We start from the raw sequence: 21,860 nt of genomic DNA, 5'->3' as shown, positions 1-21,860 counted from the left end.
GACATTCTTGTGGAATATGTTAGTTAATCCAGTGATGAGGGTAAGGAACATTCAGGAAACTCCAATTATTAAGGTTACACTTGAAAGGCTAATCTGGCCACATTTCACGCCAACATTTATAGTTTATAGTGTACTCTAATAAAATAAAGGATTATATTAAAGGTTACATTTAATAAGGGAGAAAGGAATAGAAAATATTGTGTATTTCCAGCATGGCTGAGCTAACATGGCTAGAGCAAATTCAAATTTGCAGTTTCTCAATTTGTCTTGATCTCGTGGCCTTGATATTGCGTTAACAATTGTTTCTTAAATTTTCTAATTTTGGATTTGTTTTATTTTTCTTGTCTTTTCTCTTTCTTATTTTTTCTTAAAAGAGAAAGAAAATAGAAAAAAACCTGGTGATAATTGGCTTTCATAGGTTACAGAGCTAGCAAAGCTTGTAATCTATGAACTAGCAAGTTGGCACCTAATTTAACCACCTTTTATGTGGAGAATGCATCTATCTTTAAGTGCACCTAGACTCCAGGGAATACTGTACTGCTCATGCTTAGGAAGTGGTTCTAAAATGGTCATATGTTTACATACAAAGCAAAAGCTGTTGCGTCCATGCCAAGGCCAAGCTTCTGCTGTTTTTGTTTTGGTCATACCCATGCTGCTGCTCCCCCTTTCCCCACTCCAAAAAATCACTGTTGTGCAGAGACCAAGACTGGAATATTTCAGGTCAGGAGGTAAATGCTTTGGAAAATTACAGAGGCAAGGTGGGTGACTTAATATCTTTTATTGGACCAGCTTCTGTTGGTGAAAGAGACAAACTTTTGAGTTCCATAGGCACTCTTGTTCAGGAAAAATAGAGTATGGGAAAATAAGAGTTAAACAGAAATTATAATTTCTATAATTATAGATATAACAACTACCTGGTATAATTAGGACTTCAGGTATATTTTCTTTTTGTTTTTCAGCAAATTAAACAGAAGCAACCTATGTTTGCATTTTCATGTATTATCCTAGTCCACCGAGCAATGGTCAGCCCTGTCTTTCGGCAAAGATGGTTTGAAGGACAGGAGTATCAAGAAAAGTATTTGGGACTTTTTATTTAGTACTTCCTTAGGATCTGGACTGTTGTTTTAATATCAGAGAACACTTAAAGAATTGATGCCTGCTCAATATAAAGTGTTATGGATGCTTTACAGGACACACACACACTCTCTCTCCCTCTCCCCCCCCCCTCCCCCCCGGAAGAAAGACAACAGCTTGCCAGAAGCTGGGAATGGGCGACAGGGGATGGATCACTTGTTGATTACCTGTTCTGTTCATTCCCTCTGGGGCATTGGCCACTGTCGGAAGACATGATACTGGGCTAGATGGACCTTTGATCTGACCCAGTATGGCCATTCTTATGTTCTTAGCTGTAGATCCTGGATTCCTGAACAGCTATTTGAGAATTTCATGTAATGAAGGATTTAACTGAAAACTCATTTCTCCCACCCTCCTTGCCCCTCCTCAATGGCATTAGACCATTAAAGAAGATCAACTCCCATTTCAGCGCAGAAACTCCAGTGTAGCCAAGTCAATGATGAGAAAGATAATTAGCATGTTAAATGCTCAGTGTTTTATTCAAATTATGTTTAATAATATTGAGCTATAAGAAAACAGTGGCAAAAACTGTTAACAGCTGGCTTTTTCATTATAAACGTAGGTTTGTTTTGCATAGCATTTTCAGCTTAATGAAAGCCGCTTGAGTTTCATGTCATTTTCAATCCTATTTCTTTATTATGTTTTTCAGCCATTGGCTAGCAATTCACAGGATTGCAAATGAGCTCTGAATATTTTAGGAGCCAGTGGGTTTCAGGAATTAATGATTTGCCTGTATTTTATGACTGTGATTCAAGTTCCATTGGCTAACCAGCCCCAGAATTATATGTGCATTCAGAGGGAATCCTTGTTTATGGGACTGTTAGAGTCTTGCTGGGAGCTATGGGCTGCAGTTCCAAGCCAAGTATGAATAAAACACCACGGGGATTCTTTTTCGGCTTTGAAGCTTCAAATATTAATAGGGTATCATTTTCATGACAAGTATTGCAACAGGTTGTGAGCACTTTGTTATAAAACATTTTCTCTTAGTGGAAGCACATATTTTAATGGAAATGTGATGTCATTTAAATTATTGATATCCAAAAGCACAAGTCCACTGTGTGTCCACAGATATTGAAATAGTTCCAAATGGGCTCTCTTCTAGCTGCTCCTATGTCAGTTAGATTGCATTCCTCTCCATAAATATTACATCAACCAGCACACCAGGACCGATGTGACAGCAAACCAGCATTTAGCGTAATAGGCAGCAAGTGGAAGCATGATTGCAAACTGTCTCAGTTCATCTAAATGGCCCAGGCTTCCACACAAAACCTTCTAGTTGTGGTTAACCACAAATGACTTTTTTTATTTTGCTATAATATTAACAACCCCCCTTCAGAAATTTGGGGTTTTGTGGGGTTGATGGTGCAAGGGTTGTGATTGTATTTCTGACATTTGAGGCTGTAGTTAGACAGATTGACCAAGGTGCACACTCTGGCTAGGGGCTGTAAGGCTTCTACAATGCTGCATCTCCATTGGGTGGGGGAGCAGGGGAGCAACATACACTTCAGTGTATGTTAAGATCAAAGTTTGTTGTATTTACCCATCTGCTAACCCAAGTTTTCTCTCTCGAAGTTTTGAAGCATGTTTCAGCACACTGCGTGTGCGCTTGCTGGGATGATTTACACTTCCTCACGCTTGCTTAGAAAATAAAAATCTCTCTCCACCTCCTTGCATCTTGCAGATCTTGCATCTGAAGAAGTGAGGTTCTTACCCACGAAAGCTTATGCTCCCAATACTTCTGTTAGTCTTAAAGGTGCCACAGGACCCTCTGTTGCTTTTTACAGATTCAGACTAACACAGCTACCCCTCTGATACTCTCCACCTCCTGTTCATTGGCCCCATTTTAGAAAGGATTCCCCTTGCTTTTGGACCCACCCTTTCAATTAGTCACAAGAAAACCGGTTTCCCGTGTCCCATCTCAATTCCATCCCTTGACACAGCAGCATCAGTACAAGGCTGTCTAGGTGCTGGACAGGAATCAAACAGTCCCCTCACTGTACATGTGCACTTTGAAAATGTTAAACTCTAGCTCTTTAGAAATACAAGAGGATTAAAGGGTCTGAAGGAGCTTACAGCGGGATGTCCAGAGAATCCAAAGTGATCAGTCAAAATGTCGGCATAACCATCAAAATAAACAATCTCTCGGGAATCTCTGTCTGCTTTGGTTGAAATCCTGCTCTCTCTTATTAAATTGTAATTTACCAAGAACAAAATGTTAGTCCAATTGGGGAATTGGCAACGGAAATGAAGACAGCTTGTAGTTATGTCGCTGAGACCACAATTTTTCTCCCAGGAGCCTTTTATCTCAATAACAGACACAAGATGAGGAGGGGAGAGAATGGATAGAAAATAGAGTAACCTATTCATATCAGACAGGTTTCCCAATTGAGAACTGGATGCAGAATAACATCTTGTGCTGCTAAAAGAAGAGTTGGCTGAACAATGTCCAGCTAGGGATGCATTGGCAACTTGTCAGCAGCCTCAAGGGACGCACTGCACTTGTCTCAATCAGCGCAGATTGCAGTCTCCCTCATCTCCTGAAAACTGCAAGCCATGAAAACTACAAATCCCAGCATGCAGTGCTCTGTCTTTACCTGAGTAGCTTAGAGGTAGGCTTGGAAGGATTAGATTTTTATCAGCAAATGTCGATAAACGTCAATTTTATCATACAAACACACAACTGATAAAAAATATTTTCATTGATGATGATAAAAATTTACAGATAGTGTGACAAAGCTCTGTCCTTATCCCCGTGGGTCCCGCATTTCCTGGCGGATTTCACTAGCCTCAGAGGCTCATTGTGACCCTCCACGTAGCCCTTCTCTCTCTAGAGGCAAGGGTCACAGCTTACTGAGACATTTTCATCATAAGCCAGCAAGGGAGGTGAGGAGAAGCAACCCTCCCTTGCACAGTCTACTCAGTGATTGATCGGGGAGGGGAGCAGAGGGGGGAGCCCGGGCCCGCCCTTTACTCCAGACTCCAACCCAGGGACCCTAATAGTAGCAGCTATGGTAGCTGACTTTTTGGAAATAGGATGTGTACAATTCCCTGGGCCACTTCCCCACAGCAGCCCCCACTCAATACCATTACCATTACCTCAGGGCCTCCTTCCTTGCGCCTAATATGGATTTGTACTGCTTAGTTCTTCCAATAGCGCAGCTTCCTCCTACCGCTCCTGATACACGTGCCTCACTGACTAACTGGGAGACTTTTAACTAGTTCCAGCCAGCCCTTGATTGGCTTCAGGTGTCCCAGTCAACCTAGCTCTCTCCACTGCTTTCTAGAAGGATCTTAACTGGCCCCAGGTGTCTTGATTAACCTGGAGCAACTGCCATTTGTTTACCATAGTACCAGGGATTTGTTTAACCTGGGGCTAACATACCTGTTCCTCATTACTTTACTATAGCCATCTGGCCTTGCCCCGTCACAATAGTCAAAGTAAGGAAAACGCTCCTTGAGAACTTATTAGAGTTTGATTTAAGAGTATTTACTTTATATATTTGACACATTACGTAGACAATTTGTATTTGAATGGTTATAAAGTTTTAACTTTTTGAATCTCAGCAGTCTAAAGTAATTAAATAATAATTGTCTCCCCTCCCCATTCTCTGATGCTGTTATAATTTCCCACAACTGTGAAAATTTAAATAAAAATTAAAAAAAATGCTTAAAAATACACATTCTGACAAAATTATTTTAAAAAAAGGAAATTGAATTCTGCCAAGCCTACCTATATGTATTGCTATATGAAAGTTGGGAAAAATAGGTGTGTGATTTTTATGGGTTTTATAATGTTCAATGGAGCCTGAAGCTATTTAACAAAAAGCTGTTTGCTTTTTACTTTAGAAATATGAGGAATATCAAGTCTGGTCTGCCCTGTTTTTGTTGAAGGACTCTTTGGTAACAATGTGAGATTCCTCTGCTTGCAGTTGGAAGGGAGGAAAGATGGGGAGATGTATCTTTAACAAAAGAGCTTTTCTTCCAGGTGTGTGTAGGACATTGGAGTTGTATGCTGTAGCTATTAACATAAGTGCAGTGTGTTTAGTGTCTTCACTTCACTTTCCCATGCCCGGCATCTTTTGATGTCATAACATCAGAGCTGCCAACCCCAATTATTTAAAAACAGGTGCCAGGTCCCAAAAAATCACGACATTTAAAAAATATGGTGTTCTTTTTATTTTCCTTCTGGTTTTTGAGCCTATAGGGGTCCTGTTTTTCAGCTTTGCTCTGCAACCTCAATGATTAGAAATGTATGTGTTTTAAAAAAAACCTCATATAATCTCATGATTCCAGGAGCTGGGGCTTTTAGAAATACCCCTAATATCATGGGGAAATTGTAAGAGTTGGAATAATCGATTAGTTCTCCTGCTGTGCTTAGAGTTTTCCAGGAAAGTCAGGTGAGTCAAACTCAGTTTTGTACATTAAAAGACAAAAAGAAAAAAAATCAAGGCAGGATTAAAAACCCACTTCCCAAATTCCAGGCCTTGGTCGTAAATCAATAAAGTAATAGAGGAGGCACAAACACAATCCCTCCTCTGTGCTGATGACCTTTAAGGATGCAGGCTGCGTTGCCAAACCCTGTGGGTCACTTGCACTGTGCTGCCCTCTAGCCACCCATGAAAGTTACTGTAGCTGTCAACCTGGGATAATGAAATAACATTAGCTTTGGCTTAGAAGCAGGTTGTTGTGCCTCCCTCTTCTACATGAAGCAGCATTCCAGCATTCTGTGGTAGCTGCAAATGGCCCAGGTGGAAGCTGCCAATGCAACCAAGCATCTCTGCCCAAAGCTGTTAATGTGTGTGTGTTTTGTCATCAAACATGACCACTGGATAATGTTCTGAGATGTTCATAATCCGTGAAGCCGGTTCTCCAGCTCTGCTGATGCTTACACTCTCTTTCTTTTTTTCCTTCTCGTTTCTGTGCCGGCAGCAAACCCTGGAGACGAACCTCACCAACCTGGTTAAACGCAATAGTGAACTAGAAAACCAGATGGCCAAGCTGATACAGATCTGCCAGCAGGTGGAGGTACGTGGTGGCAATGCTTCAGAGAGCGGGAGTCCACGCTGGCTGAGGGGTGCGTGCATTGGGGGTGTGATACCTGCCTGCAGCATGGGAACCCTGAATCGGGGAGAGGGGTTATTTAGGGTGATGATAGGGGGGCAATGGGGTGAAATTTGGAAAGGGATCATGCAGGGGAAAGCCCTGGCATGAGATAAATGAGGCTGCAGAATGGTGTCCCAAGGGCAATGGCAGAAACCCCATACCTTGATTCATTTAAATCTAGGCAGGACAGACTCCTGGTAAATACACTACATTACAATGAGCAAACTGCACATGATCCCTCTACCTGAGATTGTTCTGTGCAATTCTCCCATGGCAGCTGGATGTTGGGAGGTGGACGGTGTCACTGATGAGTGGGGCCATGCACTGCCTGACCACTGTGGGTACGTCACCCTCTCGGGGTGTAGGAGGATTAGTTGACACAGGGAGGTGTAGTTTACATCTCCTTGCCCCAGTTTGGGCCAGTCTGGCCCAATATAGCTAGAGCTGTGAGCCGGTAAAGTGTCTGAGACAATTTCCCGGGAGAAGATAGAGTTTGTCTGGAGAAGGGCAAATGGAAGTGGCTGATGGACCATAAACAGAATAATTATAACTGTACTGTGGAGAGAAGTATGGAGTAGGCTGCATGCGGTCTGCCTAGGAGTCTATCCTCATAAGTGCTGTGGAGGAAGCAGCAACCCGTATGCAGTGAGAGCTGGAGAGACCATATCGTAAAACACAGGGGTTAGAGGACAAACAAGCGACAATCAATGAGATGAGAGGTAGCGTAGATAGTTGCAGAGGGAACACCTTCCAATCCCAATCCTACAAGGTGATGTGCGCATGTGAACATCTGCTATTGCAGTGGGGCACTGTGAGAGCATAGGGCCCACGTGTGGGCTCAGGGCTCAAGGGGGGAAGTAGGAAGGAAGAAGGAATTCTGTGCTATTTGGAATTTGAGTGCTGCTACATGGACACAAACTGGCCTGTGTTGCTTGTGGGTGGTTGCGGTTGTGATGGATTGGACCCCCATCCTGGGGCACCACCTGATATGCTAGGGTCTCACTGAGCCCATCCTTTCCACCAGCCTGGGTTTCCTCACCCTGTTTTTGCTGTGCTAGGCTCTCAAGCCTTCTCTAGCGCGCGCGCGCACACGCACACACACACACATAGAGGTAAGGCCACACCCAACTGCAGACACAGACTGAAATCAGCTCTGTGTGGGAAGACTTAGCTAGGAGAATGGCCAGCACTCACGTGCACACCTCCTTAGTCTCTTTACAGGCTAAACCCCTGTTCTCAGCCTGGACTCATCCCTTGCCTTCCCATAGCTTAGTTCCTTGGTTTCTTCAGGAGCTTTCAGCAGTCTTCCTTCTTGGGTGGGGAGGCAAATGGAGAGCCCTGATTGCCTTGCTTCCCAGCCTTAAATAGAATTTACATAAGGTGGGAAGCCTTTGTTTCCAGTGGAAAAATACCAGCAATGTCCCAGGTGGTATTTTGTACCAGGTGACCTTATCACCTGACCTTGCAGTGTCAAAGCAACCATGAAACAAGGTTTATTTGCAATGTCCACAGGAAGGAACTCCAGGGAAGATGGGAGATGTGCACATCTTCAAAGACTCATTGTTTTTCCTAATGGCCCTTTAAGGCTGATTGCTTAGTCTGGTGGGTCTTTCCCAAGTACACACAAAGTTGTAATTGATACATAGACAATATTCCTAACTTCAGATACAGAAATGATACATGCATAAAAATTGGATAAACACATTCAGTAAGTATCAGGGGGTAGCCGTGTTAGTCTGAATCTATAAAAAGCAACAGAGGGTCCTGTGGCACCTTTAAGACTAACAGAAGTATTGGGAGCATAAGCTTTCGTGGGTAAGAACCTCACTTCTTCAGATTAGAAGTGAGGTTCTTACCGATGAAAGCTTATGCTCCCAATACTTCTGTTAGTCTTAAAGGTGCCACAGGACCCTCTGTTGCTTTTTACACATTCAGTAAATCATAACCTTTCCAACAATACTTCACACAACCCATCTTGCATAAAGCATGTCTTAGTTATGCCATATTCATATCATAACCATATTTCTATGAAGAATATGAGGTGTAACGTCACAGTGGTGTCTATGCCACTAACTGGTTATAGAATCCAGATAATCGTCATGCCCGGTCTGGGCCACTGGATAGGGTTGCCAACTTGCTTATTGCACAAAACCAAACACCTGAGGCCCTGTCCTGCCCCACCCCTTCTCTGAGGCCCCGCCCCCACTTACTCCAGCCCCCTTCCCTCCATTGCTCACTCTCCCCCACCTTCACTCACTTTCACTGGGCTGGGGAAGGGGGTTGGGGTGTGGGAGGGAGTGAGGGCTCTAACTGGGGGTGCAGACTCTGGGGTGGGGCTAGGGATGAAGGGTTTGGGGTGCAGGAGGGGGCTCCAGGCTTGGGCCAAGGAGTTTGAAGGGTGGGAGTGGGCTCAGGGCTGGGGCAGGTCATTGGGGCATGGTGGGGTGAGGGCTCCAGCTGAAGGTGTGGACTCTGGGATGGGGCTAGGGATGAGGGGTTTGGGGTGCAGGAGGGGGTTCCGGGCAGGGGCCAGAGGCTTTGGAGTGCAGGAGGGGGCTCAGGGCTGGGGCAGGGGGTTGGGGTATGGGAGGGGGTGAGCGATGTAGGGTCTAGGAGGGAGTTAGGGTGCAGCAGGGAGTTCCAACCTGGGGCAAGAGGGTCGGGGTGCAGGCTCCAGCTGGGTGGCGCTTACCTCAGGCAACTCCCGGTTCATAGCTCAGTGGGGCTAAGGCAGACTTCCTGCCTGCCCTGGCGCCGCGCGGCTCCCGGAAGCGGCTGGCACGTCTGGCCCCTAGGTGGAGGCACGGCCAGGTGGCGCTGCACGGTGCATGCTGCCCACGCCCGCAGGCGCCGCCCCTGCAGCTCCTACTGGTTGCAGTTCCTGGCCAATGGGAGCTGCGGAGCCAGTGCTCGGAGCGGGGTCAGCACGCGGAGGTTCCCTGATTGCCCCTGCGTCTAGGGGCCACAGGGACACGCTGGCCGCTTCCTGGAGCTGTGCGGAGCCAGGGCAGGCAGGGAGCCTGCCTTAGCCCTGCTGTGCTGCTGACTGGACTTTTAATGGCCCGGTCAGCAGTGCTGACCGGAGCCACCAGAGTCCCTTTTCAACTGGGTGTTCCAGTCGAAAACTGGATGCCTGGCAACCCTAGCACTGAAGGGTGCTGCTGAGGGCTGGGAGGGTAACGAGTGGCACATGATCTCACAGTGTGAAGCTCTAGCAGAGTCAAGCCAGTGCTGTACTGGGATATATCACTTAGGAAGTGGTCCCCAAACTTTACCAAAGTGACCCTCTCCCCTTCCCTCCGACCCCCACTGCCTTTTGTTTCGTTCTGTGAACCAGCATTCCATAAATACACCCTTTGCCCTGGCACCACAACACTAGTCCTGACCCGGCCCCCTCTGCACTCATCCTGCAGTGGCAGCTCCTGCCCCACAGTGCTCAGCCCAATGCCCCACTCTAGGTATTGTGACCTGGTTCATGGGGTCTCGCACCAGGCTGGGAGAAGTGTGTGTTTGCCTTGGCCATGGCCCAGGGATGGGTTAATCCAGCCCTGGATGTGGCAACTAATCTAGAACCTTCCCACAACCCACTGTTTGGGAAACACTGAATTAGGTGACTCAACATCCTCTGACCCAAAACCTGTTTGTCAACTTTGTTGTGGACACAAATTTCATACATGACTCCATAAATATTGCAATGATTATGAAGATCAGGATGACATAAGCTTTTGTTAGCTATCTTACATTATATTCTGTCTGGATAAATACTAGGAAAGCAGTGTGCTAGGTATAGTGAGTTTGGCACGGCTGTTAGGAGCCTTGACACAGAGTATTGACTCTTTTCCCAACTGGTACCAATTGACCTCAGTGTCACACAAAGGAGCTTGGGAGGGTGGGGGTGGAGGGGAAATGTGGAATTGCTGGGCAAGGTGACGGGGACTGAAAGGAGGAAGACTGGGACTACTAATAGTTGGGAGAGACTGAGACTAGGACTGGCTGGGCAAAGAGACTGAGACAGGGATCAGAAGCCTGGGACTTGGTAAGCAAGGAGAATGATGATGGCTGAGATGATGGCCCAGGAGTGGGGAAGAGACAGGAGTGGTACAGGGACAGGTTGGGGCAGAAGGGGTCAAGTTTGAGGGAAAGAGGCAGAGTCTGAGCCCCTTAAAGTACACTTCCTTCCAGAATCTGGAATGGAACTCAAAATTCCTGAGTTTCACCATTTCTCTGCTGTCAGCAAATATCTGTGAAACCCACTGGCAAAGTTTATGGCTCACCGCTCTCTAGTTGCTGGTCCACATAAAGGGTGACAACCTAATATTGCTATTAGTTACTCTTAGTTCAAGTGGCAGAGTCTGTGTAGTGGATCTAAAGGTTCCAGCCCTGCTGATGAGCCACGTCGGTTACCTTTTCAGTTTTCTTTTTTTAAAAACTTAGGAAATTTACACACCAAACCTACATTAAAAGATCATTATTGTGGTTGCAAAGTCAAGCACTCAAAAGTTAGGAAATGTCAGAATTAGGACAACCTTAATTCTGCCCCCTTGTGCATGTGCATCATGACACCATCTTTAATCACATGATCACATATAGTTTTTCCACAGGCCCCCAGCCTCATTCAGTGCACAGAATGGACCTGTTCTGGTGATGAATCAGGGGTATATGGTGAAGGAGGCTGTTGTCGTTCGTTGCAGAAGTTGAATAGCGTGTAGTGAATGAGGCAGGAGATTGCAGCAAGAGAAGGGATGGTCTGATGGTGAAGGCAGTTGAATGCTGCCCTGGAAAACTGGATTCTGTCCCTGTCTTTACCACAGAGTTCCTATGCAATTCTGGGCAAGTCGCATAAACTAAACTTTTCACAGGTGGTCACTAACTGTGTGTTCCTCATTTTCTGGGTACCTGACTTGAGACCCTGGGGTCTGAAGTGCTGAGTTCTCACAACTGAAGTCAATAGGAGCTAGGCTTTGAGCATACAAGGTGCTATATAATGCTACATGATCCCCAAAATCCAGTCCTAGATTTCTCATTTTGGGTCCCCAATCTTTAATGGAGGCGTTTGATGTTAATCTCTGCTTCAGCCCACCACCTGTAAGATATCATCACCACTCCTCTTACAGGAGCATTGGGAAGAGAAATTAACAAATATTTGTGAAGCCCTTGGATACCATAGTGATGAGCGCCACAAGAAAACAATTCTGTCTCCAGAGCAGGGTTTGAAGAGTGTGCAAAAAGTAAGGCAGGGGCAACACCCTGAAGAATGTGGATAATGCGAGATTTGGAAAAGCTGCTCCTTGAATGAGCACCATATATTCTGTGCACTGAATGAGGCAGGAATCCTATGGAAAAAATAGTATGTGATAATGTAATCAAAGACTATATCATGGTGCATATGCACAAAGGAGCAGAATTAAAGTTGCACAGGAAACCTTAATTCTGGCATTTCTTCACTGTTGAGTGCCTGACTTTGCAACCTTGATAATGTTCTCTTGATGTATTTTGAGTGTGTATAATTATACAACTACATTTGAGACACTAGAGAGAATGCAAAACAGAGTGATAAAGATGATGAGAGGAATGGAGCGCATGGCCTAACAAAAGAGAGATGAAGGCAAATGAATATGTGCAGTTTGGAGAAGCAGGGACAATGGGTAAGTGATAACTGGAAGTGCTTGAAAGGGAATGACACACAAGGGGCAGAGGCAGGGCTGCATTAAGACCTTTAGAGGTCCTAAGCACTGAAAAGATTATGGTACCCCCCCCTATGTAATTCAAAATAAAAACAATATTATACCGTAAAATAAAATTTTATTTTTCGAAATGACACAAAACTTACATGTATGCTGAAATTAAAATAGCTTCTTTCTAGATTTTCTAATTGCAAAATTCTGGATAAGTTCATCAAAGCTGACTCGACGAAGCATGTCCGCTTCCATACACAATAGGAAAAGTGAATCAAGTCTGTCTTGACACATTGTTGTTCTCTGAGGGTTTTTTATTCTTTTCAGCTGAGAAAAAGAGCGTTCTGCGGAGCAGTTCATAATAATCAATGTTAGAAAAATACGTAGTGCAATCTCTACATTTGGAAATACCCATTGTATTCCGTCTTTCAATATTGTGTCATGAAGATCAATGTGACTAAATTTCATTTTTCCTGTTTCATTAAACTTTACGCACATATAACAGTGGAACTGCCGTACTTCTCGACAGATAAACTGAAGTACCCAGCAGTACTTATTTCATCCACAATAGCTGAATGAACTTTGTCATTCATTAGACCAATGAGTTCATCACGTATTGTCTTGGATAAGTATGATGGGTTACCTTTGCCAGCATTCCCATATTTTGAAAGATGGCCTGCTAAAAATGGGTCAAACTGAGCCACAAGCTCCAACAATCCCAAGAAATTTCCATTCTGCAATGATCCAAATGTGTCATTTGATCCCCGGAAAGGCAGACCACATTCAGCTAATGTTTGAATAACAGCTATAACATGCTGCAAGACATGTTGCCAGTACTCACGCTCCCCTTTAATTTGTTCTTCCAATTTTTGTGTAAATCCAAAGCCCTGTCTTCGATTTGAATATGTCAACATTGAATCTCTGTGAGTAGTTCTATTTTCATGTTGTTCAATTAAAACAGTATTCTGCCAGTCACTAAATCCATCTGCAGCAAACCGGGATGTTGAAGGTTTATATGCAAAAAGTTTGCAAACAAAACAGTACACAGACCCTGTTGATGGTGAATACAGTAGCCATTCTCAAGTGTATTTCTCACCATTTGCTTTCATGCCGAAAAATATTTTTTGGGGGACAATATCTTGTTTGTTTGCCATTGGTAAAAGTCCGACGTGATTTCTCAAATGGCCCATTGTGGTGTTGATGGTCATTTGGTCCACAATCTATCCAGTAAACTACACCATCAGTACTGAAATCAACCCACATACCAGGATCTTTTCTCCTATTATTTACAGCTTGAGCAGGTTCAGTCTCTGACACATCCACACCCTCTAGAACAATGTCTGTTTTACCACCAGGAGTAGGATGATCAGTTACAGTCTCTGATTTCCTCGCATTATTTCAATCTACATTAGTAGGACGCCCCCTTGGTTTAGGTGGGGATAGGTAATAAAAAGAGAACAGAAAAATGGGGGAAGAGTGTGTAGTGGAGTGTAAGGAAGTCTAGCAAAGTTCTGATTTTTCCCATGATGATTACTTTGATGCTCTTTTTATCAAATTTTTTCCAAAAAAAAAACTTCTTTTTTTTTGGCGCCCCCTGCTTTGCTGGTGCCCTAAGCATGTGCTTAGTTTGCCTATTGGGTAATCCAGCCCTGGGCAGAGGTTGAAGGTGGTGAAATGGGTGGGGAATGTAAGCCAGAGCAGTGGCCTGGAATTAAAGCAGGATGGGTTTCAATTGGAGTCGGTCCTATTCCAGGAGGGAGGTTGAACAGCATTTGCCAAGGAATGTAGATGCAATGGAGGCATCAACATGGGAGGTGTCTGAAAGCAGAGTAGCAAGAATGTTTACAATAAGAGCGGATGAGAACATCCTTCCCTAGTGAAGGAGGAGATGGGCTACATGACCCAGGAGAGCCCTTTCCAACAAGCCGTTTCCGCCGTAATTCAGCGGCTGTCATATTTCAGCTGCTAACACTCGCCCATCAATAGGCAGGCAGCTTGCCACAATTATGGGTAAGTATTTGACATACCTGGCCCCTTTGCAAAACTACTGAAACCTTGTGGGAAAGAAAAGAAACAGCATCTGCTTAGGCCAAGCAGTCTCATCGTTTTCCTCACAAAATGAAGGGGACGTTTTTGTTTGAAAACAATGAAAAGGCTTAGTGGGCGGTGACAATTCAAATGAGAGTGTGTTTGGGAAGCACACTGACAATGCAGGGATGAGCAAGTGTCATACTCCAGCCTGTCAATAAACCAATGCGTTTTGTTCTCTGCAAGATTTCAATTCTTACTGCACCTCAAACCATTGGCCTGTCCTAATGCATCCCAGCAGAGTCTTCTGATGGCGGCATGAGCAAAAGAGCAGCTTCCCAGGCCTTTTGCAGTGCGAGGGGGCACCTAGCCATCCCTTTGCCCTGTGCACACACCCACGGCAATGTTGTGTGGAAATCACAGGCAGTCACGCTAGGCAATCAATCCTGTTATGTACACTGGGACAAAACCCCTCTTGAACCTTGTCCGTGCTATGACTGTGCATCCTCCAAACCAAGCCTTTTAAAGAGTAATTTAAAAGAATGTTGCAGCATGGCATATGCATCCAAAGAGCCATGGTATGAGGCACTGTAGATGACTGAAGTGGGCTCTGCCAGCTCTGTGCCCTCTGATACCCCTCCCCTCAGAATAGAAGTCTGGAGCATGTCAGGAACAAAGGGAAACCTGGAAGATGCTGTGGTCCACTGTTACCTCCCCCTCAGTACTTCAGCTAGCTCGTTGCAGTTGTTGGGCACCAGAGTCTAGAGCCTAGACAGGGAGGGGTCAGGGACTAACCTAGTTGGTTCATGACAAGCTTTCCTGTTCCCCCTACATACCTCCTCTCCTGCTCAATCTCGTTGCAGCACCACCCCGCCCACCCCCCATTGCCCAGGAGACACACCTCCCCCCCGGCCTCGTCCCAGCAACTGCTTTCCTAGCATGAGGGCAAGTGTCAGACCCACTCCAGAGAGGTCCCATCTCCTGCATCCAGAGCTCTGCTCCATCCCAAGCCTGAGGAAAGGGACATAGTTGCGGACTCTCACCCTCTTACTCTGCTGGGTTATGCATGCCTAGGTAGGGTGGGAAAGGTGGGCTGCTGAGCCCAGAGGGGCTGGTTGCACTGGGGGTTCTGAGGCACTGATGCCCATTTTGGAATTAGCAGTTTGTCCCTTTAAGGAACAATAGCAGAGCAATTAATAAGACCCAACTGAGCCACAGGGTCTGCGGCCCTAGGAGCATGCATGGAGTAGGGTGGGGGAAATGTGCCCCACAGTCCATTTCAGATGGGGAATTCACTATCACCATGGGTTATCACCACGGAGGAGAACATGAGCTAGCAGCACACCTTCTGGGAGAGGACTCAGGGTTCCAAGAGATCTGGAGTCCACAGCAGGGCAGGCTCCGGACACAAGGGCAGATTAGAATTTATTTGTCAAAACTGTGTTTTGATGGAAAATTGGGTTTTCAATTAAACAAAATTTATGCAAAAAAAGTTTTGCTTTCTGCTGAAAATTTCATTTTTTTCCATATAAGGTTTCTTCTCTATAAGCCAGGATTCCCTGGCAGCTGAATTACATCTTCTGTAACGCACCAGGGCCAGGAATTGCATGATGCAAATCATTCCCTCACCTAAAGGGGAGACCAGGGTGCATTATGGGAGCTGTAGTCAAGAGGGGCAGAATGGGGACACAAGGAGCAAACTATAACTCCCAGGAAGCACTGCAACTCCAATTTTTAGCCAAAAACCTGATTTTGTGGTTTTGGTGAAAAGTCAGAATTTCCTGTGAGGGAAAAATTACCAAAAACATTTTTTTTTTCATTTCTGTCAAAAATTTTCCACCTGGGGAAAAAAAAATGTGGACCAGTTGTGCTGGACACATTGCCATCACTGTCTTACCCCTGGGGCATTCAGTGTGGCCTTCCTGGAGAGTCTGAGGCTATTTCTACACTTAAAATGCTACAGTGAGATGTCACAGCTGCAGCTGTGCCACGGTAGCACTTCAGGGTAGACACTCACTACAGTGATGGGATGTAATTAATCCACCTCCCCCCGAGAAGCGGTACCTAGGTCAATGGAAGAATTCTTCTGTCAAGCCAGCACTGTCTGTACCGGGGGCCAGACTGGCATAGCTGCATCTCTCAGGAGTGTGGATTTTTCATGTCTCTCAGAGACGTAGCAATACCAAGATAAGTTTGCAGTGTAGAACAGCTCTGAGACTCTCATAATCTCATTAAAATGAGATTTATTAGTCAGAGTCAAAGGTAGAGTTGCCAGGGGTCCATTTTTTTACCAGAAAGTCTGGTCATAAAAGGGACCTGGCAGTGTCCAGTCAAAAAAATCCGGTTACCGTGGGCAGGGTGGGAGGCGCTGGGTCATCAACCTGTGCCAGCCCCTGCTCAGCCAGGGCTGCCTCCTACCTGCATCTCATGGGTAGGTAGGCAGCAGGCAGCAGCGCTCATCCCAGCCCTGGAGCAGAGGGAGCCAAGCTGCAAGTGCAGGGTGTGTGTGGAGAGGATCAAGTACTGAGGGAGGGGGAAGAAAGGAGCAAGCGGGGGGTGGGGCCTTAGAGGAAGAAGCAGGGTATGGCCTTGGGGGAAGAGGCAGGGCAGGGGGTGGGCCTTGGGGGAAGAGGTGGGACAGGGGCGGGACCTCACGGGGAGAGGCAGGGCAGGGAGATCCAGTTTTCAGAAATTAGAAAGTTGGCAACTCCTAGTCAAAGGAAGTCTGGTCAAAACCAAAGAAACAATCCCCTACATAGACCTATCCTGACCCTACAGAGCTCTGCCAGATGGGTCCCCATTGTGGCATTACATGACAGTTCCTTCTCTAACATGTATCATCTCTCTCCTCTCTGACCCCTCTGGCTGGCAGTCTGTCAGGGTATGTTGACACTGGGGTTTTTGGTAATTGATTGTTGATTAACTGGCGGTGGTTAACGCCTCTAGAAAGGCTACTCCAGACACTACCTAGATGTTTGTTCCAGTACTCTTCTACTTTCAAATATGAATGACACCAGGTCAGACTGCTAATGAGTGTTGGGCAGACCCATTGTCAAGGTCACAGAATACAGATGTTTCCAAGAAAGAAGCAGTAGGACAAGGTAGACTGTCTTCTCCCTCTCTGCATTCTCTAAACATACTGTTTTTTTCCCATCGTGCCTAAATTGTTTCCTTCCTCTTTTCTCCCTCTCCTCCGAAAACATGATTATGAAACTACACCCTTCCTGCTCTCAGAAACCAAGATTAGAATTTCCATTGGCTGAATTCTGTAGCCGAACAGCAGATTTAGCAGGCAGGCCAGCAGCAATTGGAAAATGTTTTGTATTGAGGATTACAGGAAAGAATCAGAGGAAAAGAGAAGATCACCTTTAATCCCATTGAAGAAAGGGACCGATCTGACCTTGCTACTCTGACCACTTGATCTATAAAATTCTTTGTCTTGCTGATTAGCAATCAGGCATCCTTTGTTTGCATTTCCAAGGGAAACCTCCGTAGAATGCACACCCAATAGAAAGTGTATGCCAACAGATTAATGCTTCCTCTTGGCTATTACTGCATGAACCAGGAGTTCATAAATAAGGAGCCCTCGCAAATAACAACTGAAGGGAAGAAAGTGGTTAATAACATATTGTTCTTTCAAAGTGCATAACAATTAATAGTAAATTAGTTTGCTATTTTGTTTGCTGAGGTGATCCATGGAGAGAGACCATTGCAATTATTTTCTTCCTAATGAGCTATTGATTTTCAGTTACTAAATCAGCAGTTCCTCAAACAAGTTCCTTTAAAAAGAATAAAGACACTGATCTACTGCAGGGATCTCGGAAATGGATTTAGGTTATTTTTGTTGATACTTCAGCAAATTTGTCGTGAAGGTTATTTATCTAGTTGAGTTACATTCCCCAGGCCGAGACACTTCCCCCCTCACACCTGCAGTGGATAGAATGCTCCTACTACTTGGCCTTGCTATAACTTTCGATGCAGCTGCTGACCACAAGCTGCTCAGGGACTAGCTGCAGCCACAGATGACACAGAACTATAGTGGCTCCAATCATCCCTCTCCAATAGGACCCACAGAGTGGTGATGGGTACACTGCTTCTCACCTGGAGTCCCACAAGGACCCCGCTGCCCTCCCTCTGCCTGAGAGCAGAGGGAGAAGTGCTGAGGCTCCCCGACCAGCCAGCTCTGAAACTGCAGGTTTTGGCTAAATCATGTGCCTGTTCTTTGACCAGCTCCACTCTTAATCCAGCAAGGGGAGACAAGAAGCAAATCTAGTCAGGCCCTCCCCATGCAGAGGTAATTTATCTGTGACAGCTGCAATGGACATTAAAGAATTAATGTGAGAGAGTGAGCAATCTATGTGAACTTGCTTTTGAATGATGATTTGAGCTTTGTTCTTGCTCAAGTTTTACAGAGATGCAATTCCAGTGGTTTTGTGCCTTGGCATCTGTATCTGAGAGAAATGACCTGGCATTAATCCACGAAGTGCGGCTGTCACTGTTGCCTCCCTATGACTGGCTCAGGATAGTCTCCCCAAGGGAAGGTTTTTCCTCTAATGGGCATCCTTCTAGCCATGTTCCCAGGGCTCCTTCTCTCCCTCCTGTCTGTGCCCCTCACTGTAGCTCATGACAGAGAGCATTAATAAGGGGGAATGAAGAGTGAATGGATTTTTGCAAGCAGAATACTCAGAGCAAGAGCTGTAACTTCACCAGGCAAAATAAAGTGACTAACATTCAAAGTTTTTATAGGTCAGGGTATGACTCAAAGGCCCTGCCGGGGATGGAAGAGGGACACATCTGGATATGTCAGTGCCTTCAGTTTGTGAAAGGTGGTCATCTAGGGGATTTATATAGAGAGCTGCTGGTAGGCTCTGTGTGTTCAGCTTTCTGAACTGTGTAATGAGTAAATGACAAGATTTTTTGACCTTATGTTAGATCCCCAAGTGAGATCAGCTCCTGCATTAACTATTGCTCACATTTTATAGGTTGCCTTTAAGGTCATCTGCATCAATCCCATCTGTGAAAGGCTGGCTTCCAGTCCTAAAGCTGAGCGGACTGTGTGGCCGATCCTGATCCAGTAGTAGGGAGTAGATGTAGAGTTAAATATTAGAGACATGTTTTAAACAAAAGATCGTCCTGCAGGGAAACAAAGGTACCTAAATCTAGGTCTTGGCCAGTGCAAAGAACAAAGGAGGGGGCTGTGTGAGAGAGAGATTTGTTGGACAGGAGAGTAGGGGAGTGAGAGTTCACTTCTCGTGAAGACTCTGACTCGTGTTTTTATTTTTATGTTGGGAAGAGGCACTATGTATTTATCTCTGTCAAACAGGTCAGCAGTGTTCAATGCCCTTTCTACTCAGATGGACCACAGAACCTAGATACACAACTCAACAGAATCTTTGAATTCTTTGAAATATACACCCTTGAATTCAAATGTATAACACATCCTGTCACTCCTACATAATCTGTTCCACAGGTTCCCAATCTGCCTGAGAGCAGGATTCTCACTCTAAACCCCTTCCTAGAGAGTGATACATTGTAACCCTTTCATGGCCTCTCACTTTCACTGTAGTGAGGTATCTTCTTCCTGCTGCTCCTTCCCTAGTTCAAATATTGCAGGTATTTGAAGCTTTGGGTGAGAAAAGGGTCCATCAGGGATTAGTTAGCCTGAGTTAAATGAAATGCATTTATAGAGACAAGCCAGCTCCTGACTTCTCTCTCCTGCATTCATTCCACTTCATCACAGGGGTGCTGGAACGGGTGGGGGCCAGGAGCTATGGGCCATGCCCCTCCCCACATTCTACTGGCTGTAAGGGCGAGCAACGGGGGAGGGGGCGGAGAGGAGTGAGTGGGGGGAACGGGTGGTGTGAGGGCAGGGGCTCAGGGAGAAGGAGCCGGCTGGGGGCACAGGGAAAAGGGACGGTGCAAGCATGGAGTCCCAGGCAGTGCAGTGTGTGGGGGGGGGGGGGGTTCAGGTGCCTGTGGCCCCTCCACTTTTAGAGCACTTGCGCGGCTCCTGCTTCATCATGAATAGTAAGGAGAGCCCTAGAACTGGCTGGTTTCTCAAGCTCACTGACCAAAACCTCTGTTATTAGGATCCTAATTATTTAGTCTGTGTTTGGCCCGTATTCACACATATCAGTAAACAGTGTGTGTGCACTTCATATTTTGTCTTGACTAGATTAGATTCTGCAGGATCCTCTTGGTAAGTGGCTCCGAAACTTCTGCTGTGATTCATAGATCCCAAGGCCAGAAGGGCCCACTGTGATCATCCGATCTGACCCCCTGTATCCCACAGGCCGGAGACCTGCCCCACTATAATCCCAAGGGCAGATCTTTTAGAAAAACATCCACTCTTGCTTTTAAAATTGTCACTGATGGAGACTCCACCACGAGGTGCTGACCTTTCCATTAGCTTGTTTCTAGTCTGAAACTCTCCCTCCAGTGTGTCACCTGTCTCCAGTACAGCTCCACACAGGTTTACCAACCCTTCCCATAACATTCCTTTTTCTATTCCCTGGCAGAAGGCTGCTGTTGTAGTGCCATGGCGTAGATATGTCCTGCATCAACAGAAGGGATTTTTCTGTCGATGTAGGTAATCTACCTCCCCAAGCATCAGTAGTTAGGTCGATGAAAGAATTCTTCGCTCAACCTACACCAGGGGTTAGGTTGGCTTAACTACAGCGCTCATCACAGCCTGGAGCAACAATCTAAATTTTAAGTGTAGACCAGGGCAAAAAGGTGTTAAGTCTTTAGCTAGAGGTGGCCAGATTTGAAATATTAAGGTCAAGAGATAGTGGTCATGTCTTAGTGGAACTAGTTATTGTATTGCCTGGGTCATCTTTCAGCACATCCTTAATCTGACCTTGGGACAAAAGGAAATCTCCTCCTCTGGTGTAACCCTTTGTGAAGTGCTGAGTAGAGAATCCAATCCCTCTTCTTTGCATTGCAAGTCTCTAGGGACCTGTGAAATTGTAATACACACCCAAAGGGTTCAGTGCCCTTTTCTCCAGCTGTCATGACCCATTGTGTTCTTGGATCTAGCCAAGGTGGAGTCCTGAGTGATAGGAGGATATTCGCTTCATATGGTTTTCCTTCTTTTAAGAAGGGAGTGGAGGTTGCAGCTTATCCAGCTGATGCGCTATCATCTTGATGAGACATGTAATGGAGTCTAAGGCCATACAGCCAGCCAGTTCCTACCTACTATGGGATAGGACCATTTCATTCTCCGTTTTCCCCTTAACTGGATACCCAGTTTTCACTGGGCCTTGTAAGTGTCAGTGTCCGGGGAAGGGACTGCCTGTGAGACAAGGATGGGCAGTGCAACTCTGAGTTCTTCAGCACAGCTTGTGAATGCTCCAATCCCCTGCAGCTGCGGCATGCTGTGTTTTTTGCAAAGTAGATGCCCGTGACAAATTGCCATAAAGGCCATAGGATGGTCTAGTCTGGAAGGCCCTTGGTTCTAACCTATAGGTGTCTTGGCAAAATGGAGATGGGCTTGTGTCAGGTCAGCTTGCAGTGTAAACGGGCTCCATCCTCAGCTGGAGGCAGTAACTGCTCTTGAGCGTGACATTCAGCAGCCTTGCTGGTTCCAGGTCACTCCCTCCACGTGTTCTCAACCCAGAAGTTGCCTGTCTTGGCCTTAGGCTGGGTGTCTAGTCACTGGAATCACACAGCTGCTGTAGATGCTGGAGGAGGGGAGACATTTAGATATATACACAGTATGTATGTTTCTCTCTTAAGTTTCTTCGGCCCTGTTTTAATATCATACAAGCCATGGCCCCTTCTGGCTCACTCACCTGGAGCTGCCCTGAGTAATGCCACCAGCCGTTCTCTTACTCGGGCTATGTCTACGCTACCGCGGTAAGTCAACCTACGCTACGCGACATACCTTAGGTCAAGTTACCACGGGGTCTACACTGCGGG

General features: G+C 45.8%; 1 protein-coding gene across 5 annotated transcripts in view; it reads left to right on the top strand.

The window, feature by feature from the left end:
* The window catches only part of LOC117882764 (probable E3 ubiquitin-protein ligase MID2), a 286,426-nt gene that overhangs the window by 189,384 nt on the left and 75,182 nt on the right, over positions 1-21,860 (top strand). For all 5 annotated transcript variants that reach the window (XR_004647099.1, XM_034781530.1, XM_034781532.1 and 2 more), the window contains exon 3: positions 6,064-6,159. Coding sequence is in view for 4 of the 5 variants with exons in the window: in XM_034781530.1 (XP_034637421.1) it covers positions 6,064-6,159 (96 nt within the window). In the remaining variant the exon portion in view is untranslated. The remainder of the gene's footprint in view (positions 1-6,063; positions 6,160-21,860) is intronic.

Source organism: Trachemys scripta, chromosome 9, assembly GCF_013100865.1.
Source record: "Trachemys scripta elegans isolate TJP31775 chromosome 9, CAS_Tse_1.0, whole genome shotgun sequence".
NCBI lineage: Eukaryota > Metazoa > Chordata > Testudines > Emydidae > Trachemys > Trachemys scripta.
The sequence above is the reverse complement of the archived record's forward strand: the minus strand, read 5'-3'. Positions and strand labels throughout refer to the sequence as shown.